Source organism: Neovison vison, chromosome X, assembly GCF_020171115.1.
Source record: "Neovison vison isolate M4711 chromosome X, ASM_NN_V1, whole genome shotgun sequence".
Lineage (NCBI taxonomy): Eukaryota > Metazoa > Chordata > Mammalia > Carnivora > Mustelidae > Neogale > Neogale vison.
In genome coordinates, this window is record NC_058105.1 from 81,156,138 (window position 1) to 81,173,236 (window position 17,099).

Below are 17,099 nucleotides of genomic sequence, written 5' to 3' on the forward strand. Positions count from 1 at the left end.
TTTATCTCCTTAGTAGCTCTTATGTTCGTCCCCTAGTCCTCTCCATTCCCCGGGCCAGTGCTTTTGTTCATAATTCTTTGGCCACATGTTGCTATAGTTGCCTCCCAACTAGTACCCAGGCCTCTTGTCTCTTGCCCTATGAGCCAGTCACTATCACTGTCCTGCAGATAATCCTTAAGTGTCTTCTTACATTTTCAGAACCAAGGCCCACATTCCTCAATTTTGTTTTTTGAGACACTTCATGATCCCGCCTTTTTTTTTTTTTTTAGTTTTATTGAGAAAAAATTGATACACATCACTGTATAAGTTTAAGGAGTACAAGCATGATGGTTTCATTTACATGTATTGTGAAATGATTACCACAATAGGTTTAGTTCATATCCATCATCTCCTATAGATACAAAGAAAAAGAAAAAATTTCTCTTGCTGATGAGAGTTCTTAGGAGCTACTGTCTTAACTTTCCTATATACCACACAGCAGTGTTAACTATAGTCATTATGTACCTTATTTCTAGTACTCATTTATCTTATAACTGGAAGTTTGTACCTTCTGACCACCTTCCCTCAACCCGTCCTTCCCCCAGCATCCCCTCACCTTTGGTCACCACAACTCTGATCTTTTTTTCTAGGAGTTCAGTATTTTTAAGATTTCACATATAAGTGAAATCATATACTATTTGTCTTTCTCTGTCTGACTTATTTCACTTAGCATAATACCTTCAAGTTTCCTCCATATTATTGCTAATGGTAGGATTTCTTCATTTTTTATGGCCGAATAATATTCTGTTATATTTGCATATATTACCACAACTACTTTATCCACTCATCCATCAGTGGTCACCTAGTTAATTTCCATGTCTGGCTATTATAAATAATGCTGCAGTGAACATGGGGGTTGCAGATTTCTTTTTGAGCTAGTGTTTTATTTCTTCTGGACATATTCCCAGAGGTGGGATTGCTCAATTATATGGTAGTTCTATTCTTAATTATTTGAGGAACCTCCATACTGGTTTTCATAGTCTGGCCTACTTTCTAATCCTGCCTTCTGTCACTGCAAACCTGCTAAGCTCCAGCATTATGGAACCTGCTGTATCATCCTGAACTCTACAACTATGTGCCTTCACGTGTACTATTTGCTCAACCCAGGACATCCTTTCTCCCCATTTTGTTTTACTTATTTCCACAGGCCCTTTGAAACCCAGCTCCTACTGACTTTTTTTCAGGATGCCCTCTCTCACTTTTCCAGACTTGCTGTCTTCTGTGCTTGTGTAGCACCCTGGGCATTCTTCTATCTTGGTACTTAACACTCTCCTGTCATTGTTGATGAATGTGCCTATCTCCTCTACCACTCAGACTGCAAGCAACCAGAGGCATAGATGCTTTTACTTTATTCTTTTGGAATTGCCAGAACCTAGCCTGGAGTCTGGTCCATGATAGCTTCTTAGGTTAGTAAAAATGTTTATGAAATGAATAAATGAGCTTTTGTGGCTCAAAAATGATGCTTCTATTTTCTAGGTACATGGTTCAGTGGCCTGGTGGCCGAATCCTGCATCGCCATGAGCTTGACACTTTCCTTGCTCAGGCAGTATCTACCCAGCTTTATGAACCTGATCAGCTTCAAGAACTCAAGGTGATTTGATCTTCCCTCACTTAAATTCTTTCCTCTATGAGCTCACAGCTTTCCTTTTGGTCTTTCCTCATCAGCTTTGGGTGTTCTTTTTTGTCTTTAATTTTTAAATTTTTTTCATAATTTGACAGGCCAAAAAAAGGTATCTCAAGGTGGTGTCTTTTTAAAGTTTTAAAGTTGATGTCTTTTGCGGGGGGAGGGTAATGAGTGTCTTTCAAACTCTCCTGGAATGTCATGGATTGAAGCTACTAGTGAACTCGGATGTCTGTAATTAAAAGCCAACATTTTCAACTTTAACTAGAATAATAAACACAATGGGGACAAGAGTAAATGTAACCAATAACAATAAGTTTTTAATAGTAGTTTTTCCTCTGTGGTGGTTTCAGATTGAAAAACTGGATGCCCGAGGGATCCAGCTTGCTGCCCTCTTCATGAGTGGGGTCGACACAGCTCTGTTTGCTAATGATGCCTGTGGCCAGCCAGTCCCATGGGAGCACTGCTGCCCCTGGATTTACTTCGATGGCAAGCTGTTCCAGAGCAAGTTAATTAAAGCAGGCCGAGAGCGAGTATCCTTGATTGAGCTCTGTGATGGCCAGGTACCAGCAAGTTAGGCAGCTGCTAAGGGCCATCTCTGATCTGCCGTGGGGATAAATTGGCAGAGGGTGGAAGGGAGCACAGACATTAGAGGGGGAGGTAGGAAAAGTGGAAGAATATATCTGCCATTAACCGCACTTGGTCAAGGATCAGCCCAAAGGCTCAGAGTCTGATATGTACATGCTCTAAAATCGTATGTTGGAAAGTATTTTTTATGAACTTCAAATTTTCATAATATTTTCTTACTGAATATTTTTTGCCCATAGAATACTCAGATACACTATATGCCTTTCCTGAAATTCTTAGAATTTCATTTCCCTTATTTGCAAAATACAAAAAAAACCCCTGTTATATACTTTTGCAAGTGATGATATCTTTTTAAAATTTTTATTTATTTTTTTAAGTTCTTTTCAGTGTCCCAGAACTCATTGTTTATGCACCACACCCAGTGCTCCATGCAATACGTGCCCTCCATAATACACACCACCAGGCTCACCCAGCCTCCCAACCCCAACTCCTCCAAAACCCTCAGATTGTTTTTCAGAGTCAACAATCTCTCATGGTTCATCTCCCCCTCCAATTTCCCCCAACTCCCTCTTTTGTAAAGGAACTATGTTTGGAACTAGAAGATGGTGGTAAAGTAGATAACAGAGTAGAAGCAGGGGATTTTTTACAGTGAAACCTTAAGAAAGATGAGGAAAGGCACCCTTACTTCTTTATCCATTTGGGCGGAATGAGCTTAGGGACTAGAACAGGAGTTGTCAAACTACCTCAAAATGCAAAACTTGGAATTTTTATTCCAGTCAAGTTTTATTGGAACACAGCCACATTCTTTCATTTATGTATTGTCTACAACTGCTTTCCCCCGACAATAGCCGAGTTGTATAGTTGTGACAGAGACAGTTTGGCCTGCAAATCCTATCTGGCCCTTTTCAGAACTGGTTTGCTGACCTCTGGCCTAGAGGCATGGACTAATCCTAGACAGAGGTCATGGTTTCTGATCCTGGGTATGGAGGAAAAGGTTAAAAAGCTTGGCATATGTCAGGTTTTATTCTCTTGTTCATCTAATTCTTTTATTTCCCCCTTAAAAAATAACCTAGCGTATTTCTGGTTGTGTGGTAGACCATCAGTAAATACTTATGGTTATATTTGTCTTCCTTGACCTAGTCACTGTGCCTTAATAAGCCCTTGGTCAGAGCTAATATGATCATTTGGTGTCATGTAAAATGTGCCAGGCAGGTTTTCCTGGGTATGGCTCCTTGAGCCATTTAGCCCAGGCCTCAGTTCTCTTAATGGCAATGGATTTGTGAAACTGTAACTAGAATGCCCAGTACTATACCTGAAACATAGAACTTTGAAAATGGCAGCTTTAGGGGTGTCTATGTGGCACAGTTGGTTTAATCCAACTCTTGGCTTTGGTTCAGGTCGTGATCTCCGGGTTGTGAGATCAAGCCCTCATCCGGCTCCACACTCAGTGTGGAGTTCGCATGGGTTTCTCTCTGTCTCCCTCTGCCCCACCCCCCCACGCCATCTCTTTCTAAAATAAATAAATAAATATTTTTTTTAAAATGGCGGTTGCTATTATTAATTCTGTTCTTCCTTTGAAGGCTGACCTGGCAACCAAAGTGGAAAAGATGAGACAGAGTATCCTTGAAGGAGTCAACATGAACCATCTACCACCTTCTGCTCTACTTCCATCACCTACTTTTGTGCCTCCCATGGTGCCCTCTCTCTATCCTGTTTCACTTTATTCCCGAGCCATGGGCTCAATGCCGCCTCCCCCTCAAGGACGGAGCCGGGGATTTGCGGGTCAGTACCTAAAAATGAGGTATTTGTCATCCTCAGTCTGTTTCATAGTAGTCTATCCAGTAATTATTGCCAGATACTGAATCAGCAGTTTTTTTTTATATATGTATTATCTAATTTACCTTCTGTGCTGTGCCGTGGTAGTTTGAAGAGGAGTTTATTGACAGAGGTGTGGCCTAGATGTAGCCTAGGAAGTCCACTGACTTCCCAGACCATGCTCCATAGAGGTAGTTGGTCCCTGAGGATTTGACTGTCACCAACTAAACTCACAAAGTAACTGATGTAGAAACCAGGAGGTACTTTATTACTTCCGAGAACTATATCTCAAGTGAACTGGATCACCATAGTTGCCGGTTAGCTCACTCATTCCCCATAGGCAGATGTACATAGGAGCTTCCAGAAAGACCAAATGGGAGGTAAGAGTAAATGACCAGTGTCCGCAGACAACCATACCTGATGTACTCATTTTGGCTCTGGGGGTAGATGACACATTTCCAGAAGCATAGAGAGAAATAAATTATAGTCCGTGCCCACCAGGGGATTGCAGTTTAGTGGGGAAAACAAACAGACACACATATACCCAGACATACCTAAGTATAAATTATGGTGACACCTGAGATGTGGCTTAGTGATGAAGAGACAGTCAGGCTTAGGTAGCTCAGATAGTGATCCTAATAATTCAGACAATCTTGGCAAAGCACAATATTTTAATAGGGACATTTTGACATGAAATATCAAGGTTTTGTGATCAGGTGGGAGTGTCATTGCTGTGGTTGGAAATGTTTGTTGTCTATTGCTCGTCATTTAAAAAAAATAAAGCTGGAAGTTGAAGTTTGTCTTCAATTTAGGCTCATAAATTTCAGTATGCATATTTAGTTCAAGGCTCTACTTAGATGAGCAGTGTGAATGTCTGCTCTGTTCAATCAGCTAATGAACAAGTGTTATAAACCAGGAAGCTGGCCATTCATTCATTCTATTCCTTGAAACTGACTTTAGAGATCGTTGCTCTCATTTTTTGTGCCTTGATTTTATTGTGTCTCAGAAGACAGCCTTAATTAAGGTTAAGTTCTCGGGAGGTCCTTTACATTGTCCCAGCTCCCAGTGATGCCTGGTCTCCAGTTACTGGTGGTTCATGAGGAGCCTCTTGCCTCCTGAAAGGCCACAATAAGATCCCCCAAATGCAAGTCACTTGAAGTTAATTTTTATTCTATTCTAGCCTCATTACTTTGTCATCTTCTTAAGTTCCCAGCCCAATCTTTGAGCCTGTCACATTTTATCGAGAATAAGGAGACTCAACCTGTGTAAGCTCCACGAGGGTAGAGATTTCCTTCTGTTTTGTTCACCAGATGTTTTCTCACCTGGGAGAGGCCCTGGCACTTCCTGGGCCCTTAACACCTACTTGTTGCATGAATGAAATTTCTTAAAGTCCCTCTTATGCATCTTAAAATGTCGCTGTCCCCTTCTCTTCTTCCTTCCTCTTTCAGAAAATGAAGACCCACTTATTTCCCAAGTTTGTGGGCCTGTGCCCTTGGCCCCATCTCTTCTTTTTTTTTTTAATTTATAGATGATCTTATTTTATTTATTTATTTTTTTAAAATGTTTTTGCATTTATTGATTTTTTTTTAGATTTTCAGCATAACAATATTCATTATTTTTTCACCACACCCGGTGCTCCATGCATTCCTTGCCCCCTATAATACCCACCACCTGGTTCCCCCAACCTCCTACCCCCCCGCCACTTTAAACCCCTCGGATTGTTTTTTAGAGTCCATAGTCTCTCATGGTTCACCTCCCCTTCCAATTTCTCCCAACTCCCCATGTCCTCCATGCTATTTGTTATGCTCCACAAATAAGTGAAACCATTGATAATTGACTCTCTCTGCTTGACTTATTTCACTCAGCATAATCTCTTCCAGTCCTGTCCATGTTGCTACAAAAGTTGGGTATTCATCCTTTCTGATGGAGGCATAATACTCCATAGTGTATATAGACCACATTTTCCTTATCCATTCATCCGTTGAAGGGCATCTTGGTTCTTTCCACAGTTTGGCGACCATGGCCATTGCTGCTATAAACATTGGAGTACCCAAAGTAATGAGGCTAGAATAGAATAAAAATTAACTTCAAGTAACCTAAAATCATACTCAAAGCAAACAGGATCAGCCTGGACTCAGATGGAACCAGCGAACCATGGAGAAATTCTAAGGACACTGACCCTCCCATACACTTAAGTCAGTACATTGTATCCTTCAATCTTACAATTTTATTTGTCAATTTTGCCTCAATAAAGCTGAAAAATAAATAAATAAATAAATAAAATGCCCAAAAAAGCGCAAGTCTTTCTAGCCTTCTTAGGACTAGACTCCCACTGTCATATGAATAAAGCGCTCTTTACTGCTGACCTGCTAAGTGAGTGAAGGGTTATTAACATTCGTGTTTTTTCCATAAACTAAAATTAAAATTATTCTGTGAAGGCTTCCTTTTGTGCCATATTACAAAGCTCTGTTGTGCTGGTGAGCTCATATGTATATACAGCATTGGAATTTCCTGTTTTAAGGAGATATGCTATCTTGTCTTAAATTAGTTCTGGTTTTCAGCTGTTGCTATTCTTGCTTATTAATTATAAGTTAATTAATTATAAGTTGCTTTCAGTTTCATTATTTTCCATTTAGTTTGGTTGTTTGGCTAAGCCTCCACTGTGTCATGGTATGTATTTGAATCAAAAGTGGTTTGGGTTCACTTTATATTAAGTAACTAGAATTTGAATAAAACTTAAAAGAAAAAGAAAAATCATTTGGCCCAAATGAATAAACAAATAAAAATCAGAATCAGACCCTTAATTAGAGAACAAACTGATGGTTGCCACAGGGGAGGGAGGTGGGGGGCTGGGCAGAATGGGTGAAAGGGAGTGGGAGGTACAGGCTTCCAATTATGGAATGAATAAGTCACAGGGATGAAAAGCACAGCGTATCTAGTCAATGGTATTGTAATAGCACTGTATGCCAACAGATGGTATTTGTCCTTGCGGTGAGTAGAGCGTGACTCCATAGTTTTCAAATCCCTGTGTTGTACACCTGAAACTAATGTAACATGGTGTGTCAACTAAACTTTAATAAAGAGAAAAAAGAAAGGAAAATAAAAGTGGTTTTAGCATATAATTTTCTATTAACTAGATTTTAGGACATTCATTCCTTCAACAAATATTGCATGCCTACTCTGTGCCAGCCAGGCTCTGTAGCTGAAAAATGTGTTGTCCACACCCAGCTTGCCAAAGTGGATGTCCTACAGATCTTCAACCCCCCTTCCTAAATTCACTTCCACCATGAACCTTTGTTGTCATCATAGAGTCTTTTTTTTTAAGATTTTATTTATCTATTTGACAGAGAAAGAGACAGCGAGAGAGAGAACACAAGCAGGAGGAATGGGAGAGGCAGAAGGAGAAGCAGACTCCCCACTGAGCAGGGAGCCCGATGCAGGGCTCTATCCCAGGACCCTGGGATCATGACCTGAGCAGATGCTTAACCAACTGAGCCACCCAGGCGCCCCCAGAGTCTTTATCATAGAGAAATGGAAATAAGCAGAGTAGGGGGCACTGTAGGATCTTTTGTTCCACCTCTTATCCTACCTTGCATTTAGCATTCATTACTGCCCTTCTTCCTGTCTTTCCAGGTCTCCATCCAATCCCACCCCAAGGAGGAAAACTGGAGATTGCTGGGATGGTTGTGGGCCAGTGGGCTGGTAGTAGGTCCTCCAGGGGCCGAGGCTCTTTTGGCATGCAAGTTGTTTCTGTCGGTGGGCCAGGAAAAGGGTATGTATTCCAGTAGGTTGATATGAGCTAATGTCAATCAAGGTGCCATTGGGAAAATGCCCAACTACTGAATACTTCTATTAAGGTAAGAGGTATTAACTAACTTTCCATTTTTAAAGCCAGTTTTCAGTTTAGTTCAGCAAACACACACTATATTCCCAGCCTCAATGAAAAAGTTTTTACTCTAGAGGAGGACATGGGACACAGAACAATTTAGTATAATATAGAAATAAGAGAGATAAAGGTTTACAGTGGTAACACAGAGGAAGGGCACCTAACTTAAGGGAGTCAAACTTCCTAGAGGAGGTGAGTAGTTAACTAAGTGAAAATGTGGGTATGGACTCTGTGTATTCCTCAGGATCACTTTTCCCCTCACTTTCTACAGGCATGGAAAAGAACAGACTGGTAGAGGATCCAAAGGACATAAAAAAGGAAACAAACAAGTAAGCCCTGTTTTGAGATTATCTAGCTTCTGTTTGATACCTCTTGTCTTTTCACCTAACTTGCAAAATATCAGATCGGGCATGGAAAACTGTGTTTTCGGGGCTTCTCCCAGCATTTGAGTTCATTCTTTTGCTCTAGTGAGAGTCTAGTGAGGGTTAGTCTGCCCAGGCTTTTCACGCAATGCTGCAGAGTGTCATTCTTTCCTCTGAATGAGACCACAGGACAGAAACCAGGTCCTGTGTCCTGAACACCTGTACCTACCATAGTATGTGCTACATGCAGCCACAAAAGGGCCAGAGTGAAGTTAACAGTGGGATTTCCAGCTGCTCGGGTTTTCTGAGTAGAGATGCTTAGAAAATTGGACTTCAGCCTTTGCTGAATATGAGAAGGAAGGAGATGTTGCCATTTTGTTTATTCTTAATGGCTCAGAATGGTCTTAAACTGTCCTCTAAGGTACACCTTGAATTATATCACAGTTTCTACTGGTCTTTATTGGACATGCCCCTCTCCCCAGACATGATGAACCTAATCTTTATTGAACCAGAATCTTGTATTGGACTCAGCCTGCTGGGCTCCTCCTAGTATAGCAGCTATCATTTCTTTCCTCCTTCCATTTTCTTTCTTTCTTTTCTTTCATTTATTTAGAGAGTACTCATGAGCAGGGTGGGGGTGAGGCCAAGGGAGAGGAGAGGGAGAGAGAGATTCTTAAGCAGGTTCCATGTCCAACGTGGAGCCCATTGCAGGGCTCGACCTCACAACCCTGAGATCATGACCTAAGCTGAAATCAAGAGTCTGTCACTTAACCGACTGAGCCTCGCAGGCGCCCTAGGAGCTATTGTTTTCTTGAATGCCCCCTTTCTACCAAGCCCTCTACTAGACATTTTACATGCAGTTTCTAATCCTCCCAAGGGTCACTGATGAGACCATATTGCAAAGCAGCTTTGACATAGGTTCTCAGTCCCGGATTAGCTCTCCTGTATACAGCCAGCCCTCACTGCATCCAGTTAATCCCCATTGTCTAATGCTTTCTCAAAGTTACGTATTTCCTTTAATGTTATTTTGAGCTAAAAATGGAACTGGGTGTGGTGAAAAAATAATGAATACTGTTTTTCTGAAAATAAATAAATTGAAAAAATTTTTAAAAAATGGAACTAGAATGGTAAGTCCTCCACACAAGTCATAGAGCAAGAGCTTTGAGATTTTTCTAGAGCTTCTCAACTTTTTCCAGAAGCTGTTCAGTAAGATATAAGGGATTATACCTAGAAGGAAAACTGGTCATTCAGATAGGCTCCCATAAGGTAATACAGCCTTGATTAACTAACCGTGATTCAGGGTCTGATCATTAGGTATACAGTCTGAAAAACCTGATTTTTTTTTGGTACAGTAAGAGTAGATCTCTCTCTCTCTCAGGGGTTGACTCACATTAATTAAGATCACAGAAATAGCTATGTGGATATGACCGAAAGAGTGGCACTAGGGAGAAGGGGGGGAGTGAAAGATACTGAAAGATCTGTGAAAGATCTTGTGAAAGGTATGAATTTACAGCATTTTGTCTCAATCAAGTACTTTCTGCAGTAAGTATTGTGATATATTGTACAGTTACTCTTTTCTGGTCACTCTTATAATAAAAACTTGTGAGGTGTTTATTATTCTCCATTTGAAACTGAGGCTCAGAGGGATGAAACATCTTGCCCCAAATTATCCATCAAGTCAATATCAGCGTTGCCCTTCCAGCCTGAGCTGATTCCATAGCCTGTTGCTGTCCTGATTCCCCTGCAGTATAACAGCTCTGATTGGTAGAGACAAGATTCAGACTTAGGTCTGGCTGACACTAGTGCATATGCTCTTAACCATTTCTACCAGAGCTTGCTTTCTTTAAGTGTAAGCTGCAAGGGAAACCATGGTATCGGAAGTTTGCTAGGAGACTTGGAATCAAACAATAGTATTAGCTAGAATTTACTGAGTTTGTACAGTGTGTCAGGCACAACATGTTCTAAGTGCTTTACATAGAGTGTCTCACTGAATCCTTATAGGAATTAAAAAAACAGATACTATTATTATATTTTACAGTTGAAGAAACGAAGGGAAGAAGTAGGGATGGTAGATGATCTTAAGTTTCTCTTTGTGAAGATTACTGGGGATACTGTTACCTACTCCAGAGGTAGCCTGGCCAAGGAAATTCTCATGTTAACTTTGTTTTTTTATTTTTTTTATTTTTTTTTATTTTTTTTTCCAATTTATTTATTTTCAGAAAAACAGTATTCATTATTTTTTCACCACACCCAGTGCTCCATGCAAGCTGTGCCCTCTATAATACCCACCACCTGGTACCCCAACCTCCCACCCCCCCACCACTTCAAACCCCTCAGATTGTTTTTCAGAGTCCATAGTCTCTCATGGTTCATCTCCTCTTCCAATTTACCCCAAAGCACATACCCTCCCCAATGTCTATAACCCTACTGAGGCATGGTTCCTGCACAGAGCTGCTGCTGAGGGCCATGATGACTCTCCTTTTTCTATTCAGCCACCCTTTCTTCAGAGTATGAGATCATTGTTCCAGATTATTTAATCTGCTTACATTATAGTCCTATGTTTCTTATTTTTCTCAAGTCTTTTTTAAATTCTTTTTAGTGATCTCTGTACCCAACATGGGGCTTGAATTCACAACCCCAAAATCAAGAGTCACATGCTCCACCAACTGAGCCAGCCAGCTGCCCCTGTAGTCCTGTCCTCTTGAGATTATTCTTAGGCCACTGGAGTATTGTGTATTTTCAGATTCTTAAGTCACTTACTGGTAATGTTTTGATATATTTGTTAACTCCCTCAGGTGGCTAATTCCATCCATTATGCAGATTTTTACTCGTTTCATCTTTTTTCATCTTTTTTTCCAGGTTCTTGAACAACATTTTATAGTAGTATAGTAGTGTCTTTTTAGAAAAAGATACCGTAAAGCTTTATAAATGACAGCTGTGTCATTACTGCGTGGTTGTCATGGCCATTGAATTTCAGTCAAATCCATCTATTGTCACCCTAATTCTCAGGACAGTCATCGGGGTGTACTATTAGGTGGTAACAAGCTTTGAAGAACTGAAGCAGCTTCTGGAGGCTAGCTTAGGAACATGTTTGGGAAGTGTCAGCCAGTGTGAATAATTACCAATTCCACTGACTCCATCTTTGACAGGGCACTTCTTTTTCTTTTCTTTTTCCCATGGGAGAATTATTTTATTTTCTTGGATGTTAACCTTAAATACTTTTATATCAGCAGACATTATTATTATCTCTAATATTGTCAAATGTCAGGTGTGTCAGGTATCAAAGGCAATCTCTTGGGCTCTGCTGCCTTGACAACAAATCATGGTCTTGGGCGTCCTTGTAGAGCTGAATGCTTGGCTTCCGAGAATTTTTTTTTTATAATTTTTAAAAATTTTATTAACATGTAATGTATTATTGGCCCCAGGGATACAGGTCTGTGAATCACCAGGTTTACACTTCACAGCACTCATCATAGCACATACCTCCCCCCAATGTCCATAACCCAACCACCTTCTCCCTATCCCCCTCCCCCAGCAACCCTCAGTTTGTTTTGTGAGATTAAGAGTCTCTTATGGTTTGACAGGGCACTTCTGATGGAGTTTCTAAATCGCTGGAGCCTCATCAGGGTCGGTCCCACTCACAGGTAAATGGAAACAGTGGCACATCAGTCAAAGAAGAGAAGAGTGATCATCACCTTCCAGCTTCATCCCAGTGTGCCTTACCCAGAGACAACAACATGTGTAATAATGGTAACCGCTACTTCCCTGCGAAGAATGGGGAGAAGAGCCGCTTGCGAGAGCAAAAGCTAGGAACTGTGGCACAGCAGAAGGAAGGGTAACGAGCAGAAGATGGCTTCAGCAGATCAGGAAGAGAGGAAAACCTATACTTTTCTGATTGTAGGCCCAAGTTAGAGGAGGACATGAATGTTTACCCTAGATTTACCCAGGATTTCTTGGGATGTCCTATTGTATTCATCTTTTTCCATTCCCTGTCTTTTTCTGGACCTCCAGACTTAGTGGTCAGCTTCTGGGGAAGCTCTGGCCAGAGATGAATGGCCGCAGCACTAGCTCCTATTCTCAAATTGAATATGAAGTGCCAATATTCTCTTTGCCTCCCCTGGGAGTGTAGTAAGGCAGTGTCTGTCAGAAATCTGGTGTCATCACGTAAGGCCCTATAGAAAAGTTCCAGCTTTGGTTTTCTGAGTCTTCGTCACGTTACTCATTTACAAAACCCATGGATGGTAGGGGTAGGGACTGCCGTCTGTGGCCTCCTAACTTGTATTTTCCTCTGTGAAGTAGTGGGACCTTGGTATATAATCTGTACCCTCCTCTCACTCTTTCTCCCCATTCACCTAACCCAGGATTTTGTACCACCGCCTCTAACTCTGGCCTGACAATCAGATAGGTAAATGTTTTTAGGGAAGTGAAATACTATTGGTTATTTTATTTTATTTTATTTTTTATTTTATACACTTAAAAAAAAAAACTACCAATGGCCTTTGTACTGGGGGATTCTAGTGAGTCGGAAAAGTGCTGGGCAGATTTTTCCTGCCTCTGAACTAATGCATTGTTTGTAAATTAGAAGATGTGGCACAGTTCACCCACTCCTTGCTGCCCACACCCTAAAAGGGTGGGAATCAATGTATTAAAACTGAGTACGAAAGGGAACTGAAAAGACAGTGCATGCATGTGTGTGTGTGTGTGTGTGTGTGTGTGTGTATGGATGGGTGTGTGGGTGGATGTATATATGAATGGGTGTATCTATATGCATACACATACCCTTTATATAAAAGAGACAGATCTATTTATCTATACGTATTTTATATATATAAATATATGTGTGTGTGTGTACACACATGCACACATACATTACATACATGGTGATGTCTCAGAGGATTTACTGAATTTCCCAGAAATGCTTCCACTGCTAGGGAACGGTGGGTTTCAAAAGACCACACTTAAAAATCCTTACTGAGTCACAGCCCATCAGTTACGAGAAGATGGGCTTCTCTAAAGCAGACAAAAAGTACTTTCCAGAGATTGCCTGCTCAGAACAACAAATAGTTGGGTTGTCACAAGTTTAATCTTGAACAGAGCCCTCACATCCTATAGAGTGAGTGCAGGGAGGTTGGAATGGCATGGGGGAAGATTCGAGCCTTTCCTTTGGCCAGAATAGCCATGTTCAGAGAGAGAAAGGGGATGGGAGGTGATTACCAGGGCTTGCAGCTAATTTGGAGGAAACCTCATCTGGAACTCCTGGGTCAAACTGACCTCAGGCTAGAATTGATTGCCATGAATCCTTGAAGAAGAGAGGACTAGCATTGGAAAGATGGGTAGGGAAGTGTGAGGAGAGCGACACTTTGATTTTACATGCCTAGATTGTTTTATTTGTTCATTGATGTTTTGACTACTGGATCTTTTCATTTGCTTTGCAAGGAAGACTTCAGAGGACTCTGGCCCAGGCCTTTAGGGGCATTCTGGAAAGCTCCCAGCCCCTGAGGAGGCCAGAATCTGTCCAGGACAAAAAAAGTTGTTCTTCCTTGCGGAAGATACTCTCGAGACAACCTTGCATTTCCAATTTCCCTCCTCAGCAGCTTTGGTATGAGGGAAGGGAGCATGGCTTACAACAGATTAGCATTGTGTCTTCATTCAGAAACTGAGGCTTCCAGCCTTACACATCTCCTTTTGGGCTTTGTTATATTCTTGCCCAAGAAGTACCATTTCTACAGGAATTCAACTGACTAGACTTCTAGCAGGGTTTCTCTCTCTTTTTGAAAAACCCCATGCACGTTAACCCACAGTAGGTTCTTGGTGATTTTTTTTCCAGACAACCGCAAGGCTGTTTGCTCACTGCCCACTTACAATGAGTGCATCATACGAGACCAGAAACAGTCTCAGACTGTTTAATCCTAGTCTGGCCCAGTTTAAAAGAACCCACAGCTTGTAGGGGGAGGGACCCCTAGAATTCCTCTCCCCCTGCCCAGATACTTCTTACATAAACCAAAGCAAGATGACAAGAGTGCACACCTAGCAAGATATAACCAGGAACAAAGTGTACAGAGACCTCCTCTTTGGAATTTGCTCCCTTAATTTGGGCCCTCCTCTTCTCGTGGACCTGCCCAGCCTTTCACAAAAGTCTTGAAGGGTAGGATGATTGTGTCCAGCAAAATTGGAATTTGGTAATGCACTTAGGTGGCTTGGAAGTTTCTGGAGCCACAGATGGAGGAATCCTCGAAGCTCTAAAAATGACTAGAATTACTGAGCTGAGTTAAATTAAGTATGTAGGCACCATTTTCTTATAGGAAGTACTTGGAGTTCTATGGAAAGGTATTTTCTTCGGTTGCTGTTTCTGTGCATCTTGAATCTATTTGACACAATCAAGTGACAGTATTGTTAAATCTCACAGCCTTAAGAAAATTTCTTATTTTGTAGGCATTCACTGTGAGAAGTAAAATTGCTGCTTTGACAGGGATGATTTCAGTTTGCCAAAAGGCTTGCTTCTCTCCCTTACACATCTCTGCTTTCTCCTAGCCTGGCCCAGGGTAAAGTAAGTGGCTCGCTTCCAACCTTGATTTTTATTTGGACTTCAGGGTTCGGAAGGTTATAAGAAAGAACCAAAAAGGGCCACATTCCTGAATTTAAATTTTCTGCCAAAATACACAGCTTAAAAGCCAGAAAAGCTCAGGTTCATTACTGAAAGATGAACTTTTTCTTATCTGAGGACAAATTGGGGAAGGTGGGTCTGTTCTTTGCTGCGAGTACCACTTGGAGAGACTGTCATCCTCTACTTGAGGTTCCATTTCTTACTATGATGTGTGTGGCTTCTCTTGAACAAAGTCATACAGGTACCCCCAGAGATGATCCCTTGACCTTGTAGGGACACAGGCAAAAGCACCCTGGTTGTATATAGCCACTGATTCCCAAGGACCTGCAGTTCTTGATTTCTGCTGGTATGTCTTGGGGTCAGCCTATAACTCCCATCCTTATTCAGTGGCCCAACAAACTTTTGCTCACTTGCATCATTTTCATTCTGAGCCAGGAGGACTTTGGGTAGACTTTAAAGCCCAAGAAATGGCACTGGCACTGCCAGTGACATTTGATTTTAGTCTCCATCTTGATTTTCTGGCATTATTGATTGGCCAAGTCACATTAGCTCCTTTTGATCACAGAGAAAAACAGCCAGACAAGGCATTACAAGGCATTAGGGAGGGTGGTTAAGGTGGGGTTGGGGGGTGGGGGGAGGAATGCTTATGTAGGGTAGGGAGAATGTGGAAGTAACTGTTGGTTATAGTGATCCAGTCCGTTGGAACCTTGGCTCAGTGGGCATGTCAGTGATACCCTTTCAGTCTCTAAGACCCCCTCTCCTTTGAAATGACAGTACAAGTAGACCACAGTTTAAAGTAGCTAGTAGACTTCTACTAAGGTTTAATCGTTATACTTGTTCACTTCCTGTTGCATATTTCCTAAATATGCTTGGGGTTTTGGGGCAGGGGGTAAGTTTTCACTGTTCCATGTATGTTATTCTATGTTTTCTCCCTCTCGTGACTTTGGCATCTTTAATTTGACTTTCTATTCTCTTTCCCTTGGCTTTATTGCAGTAGTCTGCTGGGGCAGGTAGAGCTCAGTGCACTTATTCCCTTATTATTGCTGATTACCTTCAATATTGTCAAAGGTTGTTTTGATGTTCTCAAAAGATAACTTCATTTTTTTTCTTTTTTTTACAAAATCATCTTTTCCAAGTTAAAAGCAAAATAAAATACCCCCTGTGCTACAGTGCCCATTTCAGCTTTTGACATTGCCATTGTACTTTTATAGCTCTTTTTGTCTGTGTTGGTAGTAACTAATGACTAGTGAATTTTCATGTAAATGAAGCAAATTAAATATTTCCGATTGATCTCTCATAACCCTGCCAAATCTTATGATTTCATTTTAGTTACTTCCCCCCAAGACACTTCCCCTCCTTTTATTTTATTCTATTCTCTTCTATTTTTAGAATAACATACTAGGTTAAAGAAACTTTAACTTCAAGGAGTCAATGATTTTTAGTGCTCCCTAATAAATGATGTTATTGACAAAGTAAATTCTTTCATTGTTTTTTCCTGTGTTAATATCTCTTCTCCTGTGCTCTTGACAGTGTGTTTAGTGGATGGATAATACGTATTTCTCTTTCCCACTCCCAGATTCCAAATTCCCTGCCTTTTTGGCCCACCTCACCACAAAAGCTCCATAGTTTATTAATGTAAGTTTGAATGGATGCTTCTTAGGGAAAACTGCAGGAATTTCTGGAAGTGTTTCAGAAAGGAATGAAAATGTCTCAGGAGTTGTTCTGTGATGGAAATTGGTCTGTTGTTCTGTTAATGCTGATGGAAAGAAACTTACAGTGCTTAATAAAAGTCTATTCTTTTAGTAAAAAAATGTGAAATAATTTTGGGTGTGTGAAGTTTAATTTCTTCTCCCATTCCTGGATCCCTTTCTGCAAGTGGGGGTTATCTCAATTCAGAAAATGTTGCACAGAGATTTAGGAACCTGTTTGTAGGTGAATATCAGGGCAAGAGAAACACGAAAGAATCATCAAAAGGAAGGGTATGTTTAGCTTCCTACTGAACTTTTTTACGTGGATGTTCTAAAGGCACTTTTGACTTGACATTTCCCAGACTGAACCTATCTTCTCTTCTGAAGCCTCCTCCTCTCTGTGAGCACCACCACCTTCCACTCAGTGGTCGAAATCACAAACCAACCCGGGAGTTCTCCTAGACTCAGGGCTTTCCCTCATTTCTGAAATCCAGCT

General features: G+C 41.0%; 1 protein-coding gene across 2 annotated transcripts in view; it reads left to right on the forward strand.

Annotated features, from left to right (window-relative positions):
• Window positions 1-16,736, forward strand: part of FAM120C (family with sequence similarity 120C) — a 133,293-nt gene extending 116,557 nt beyond the window's left edge. Inside the window, exons 11-16 of one of the 2 annotated variants that reach the window (XM_044235708.1) lie at window positions 1,516-1,630; window positions 2,014-2,223; window positions 3,829-4,030; window positions 7,697-7,835; window positions 8,221-8,278; window positions 11,896-16,736. In XM_044235708.1, the coding sequence (XP_044091643.1) occupies window positions 1,516-1,630; window positions 2,014-2,223; window positions 3,829-4,030; window positions 7,697-7,835; window positions 8,221-8,278; window positions 11,896-12,150 (979 nt within the window). In that variant the 3' untranslated portion in view covers window positions 12,151-16,736. The remainder of the gene's footprint in view (window positions 1-1,515; window positions 1,631-2,013; window positions 2,224-3,828; window positions 4,031-7,696; window positions 7,836-8,220; window positions 8,279-11,895) is intronic. The other variant, XM_044235711.1, reaches the window with a different exon arrangement.
• Window positions 16,737-17,099: the final 363 nt, after the last annotated feature.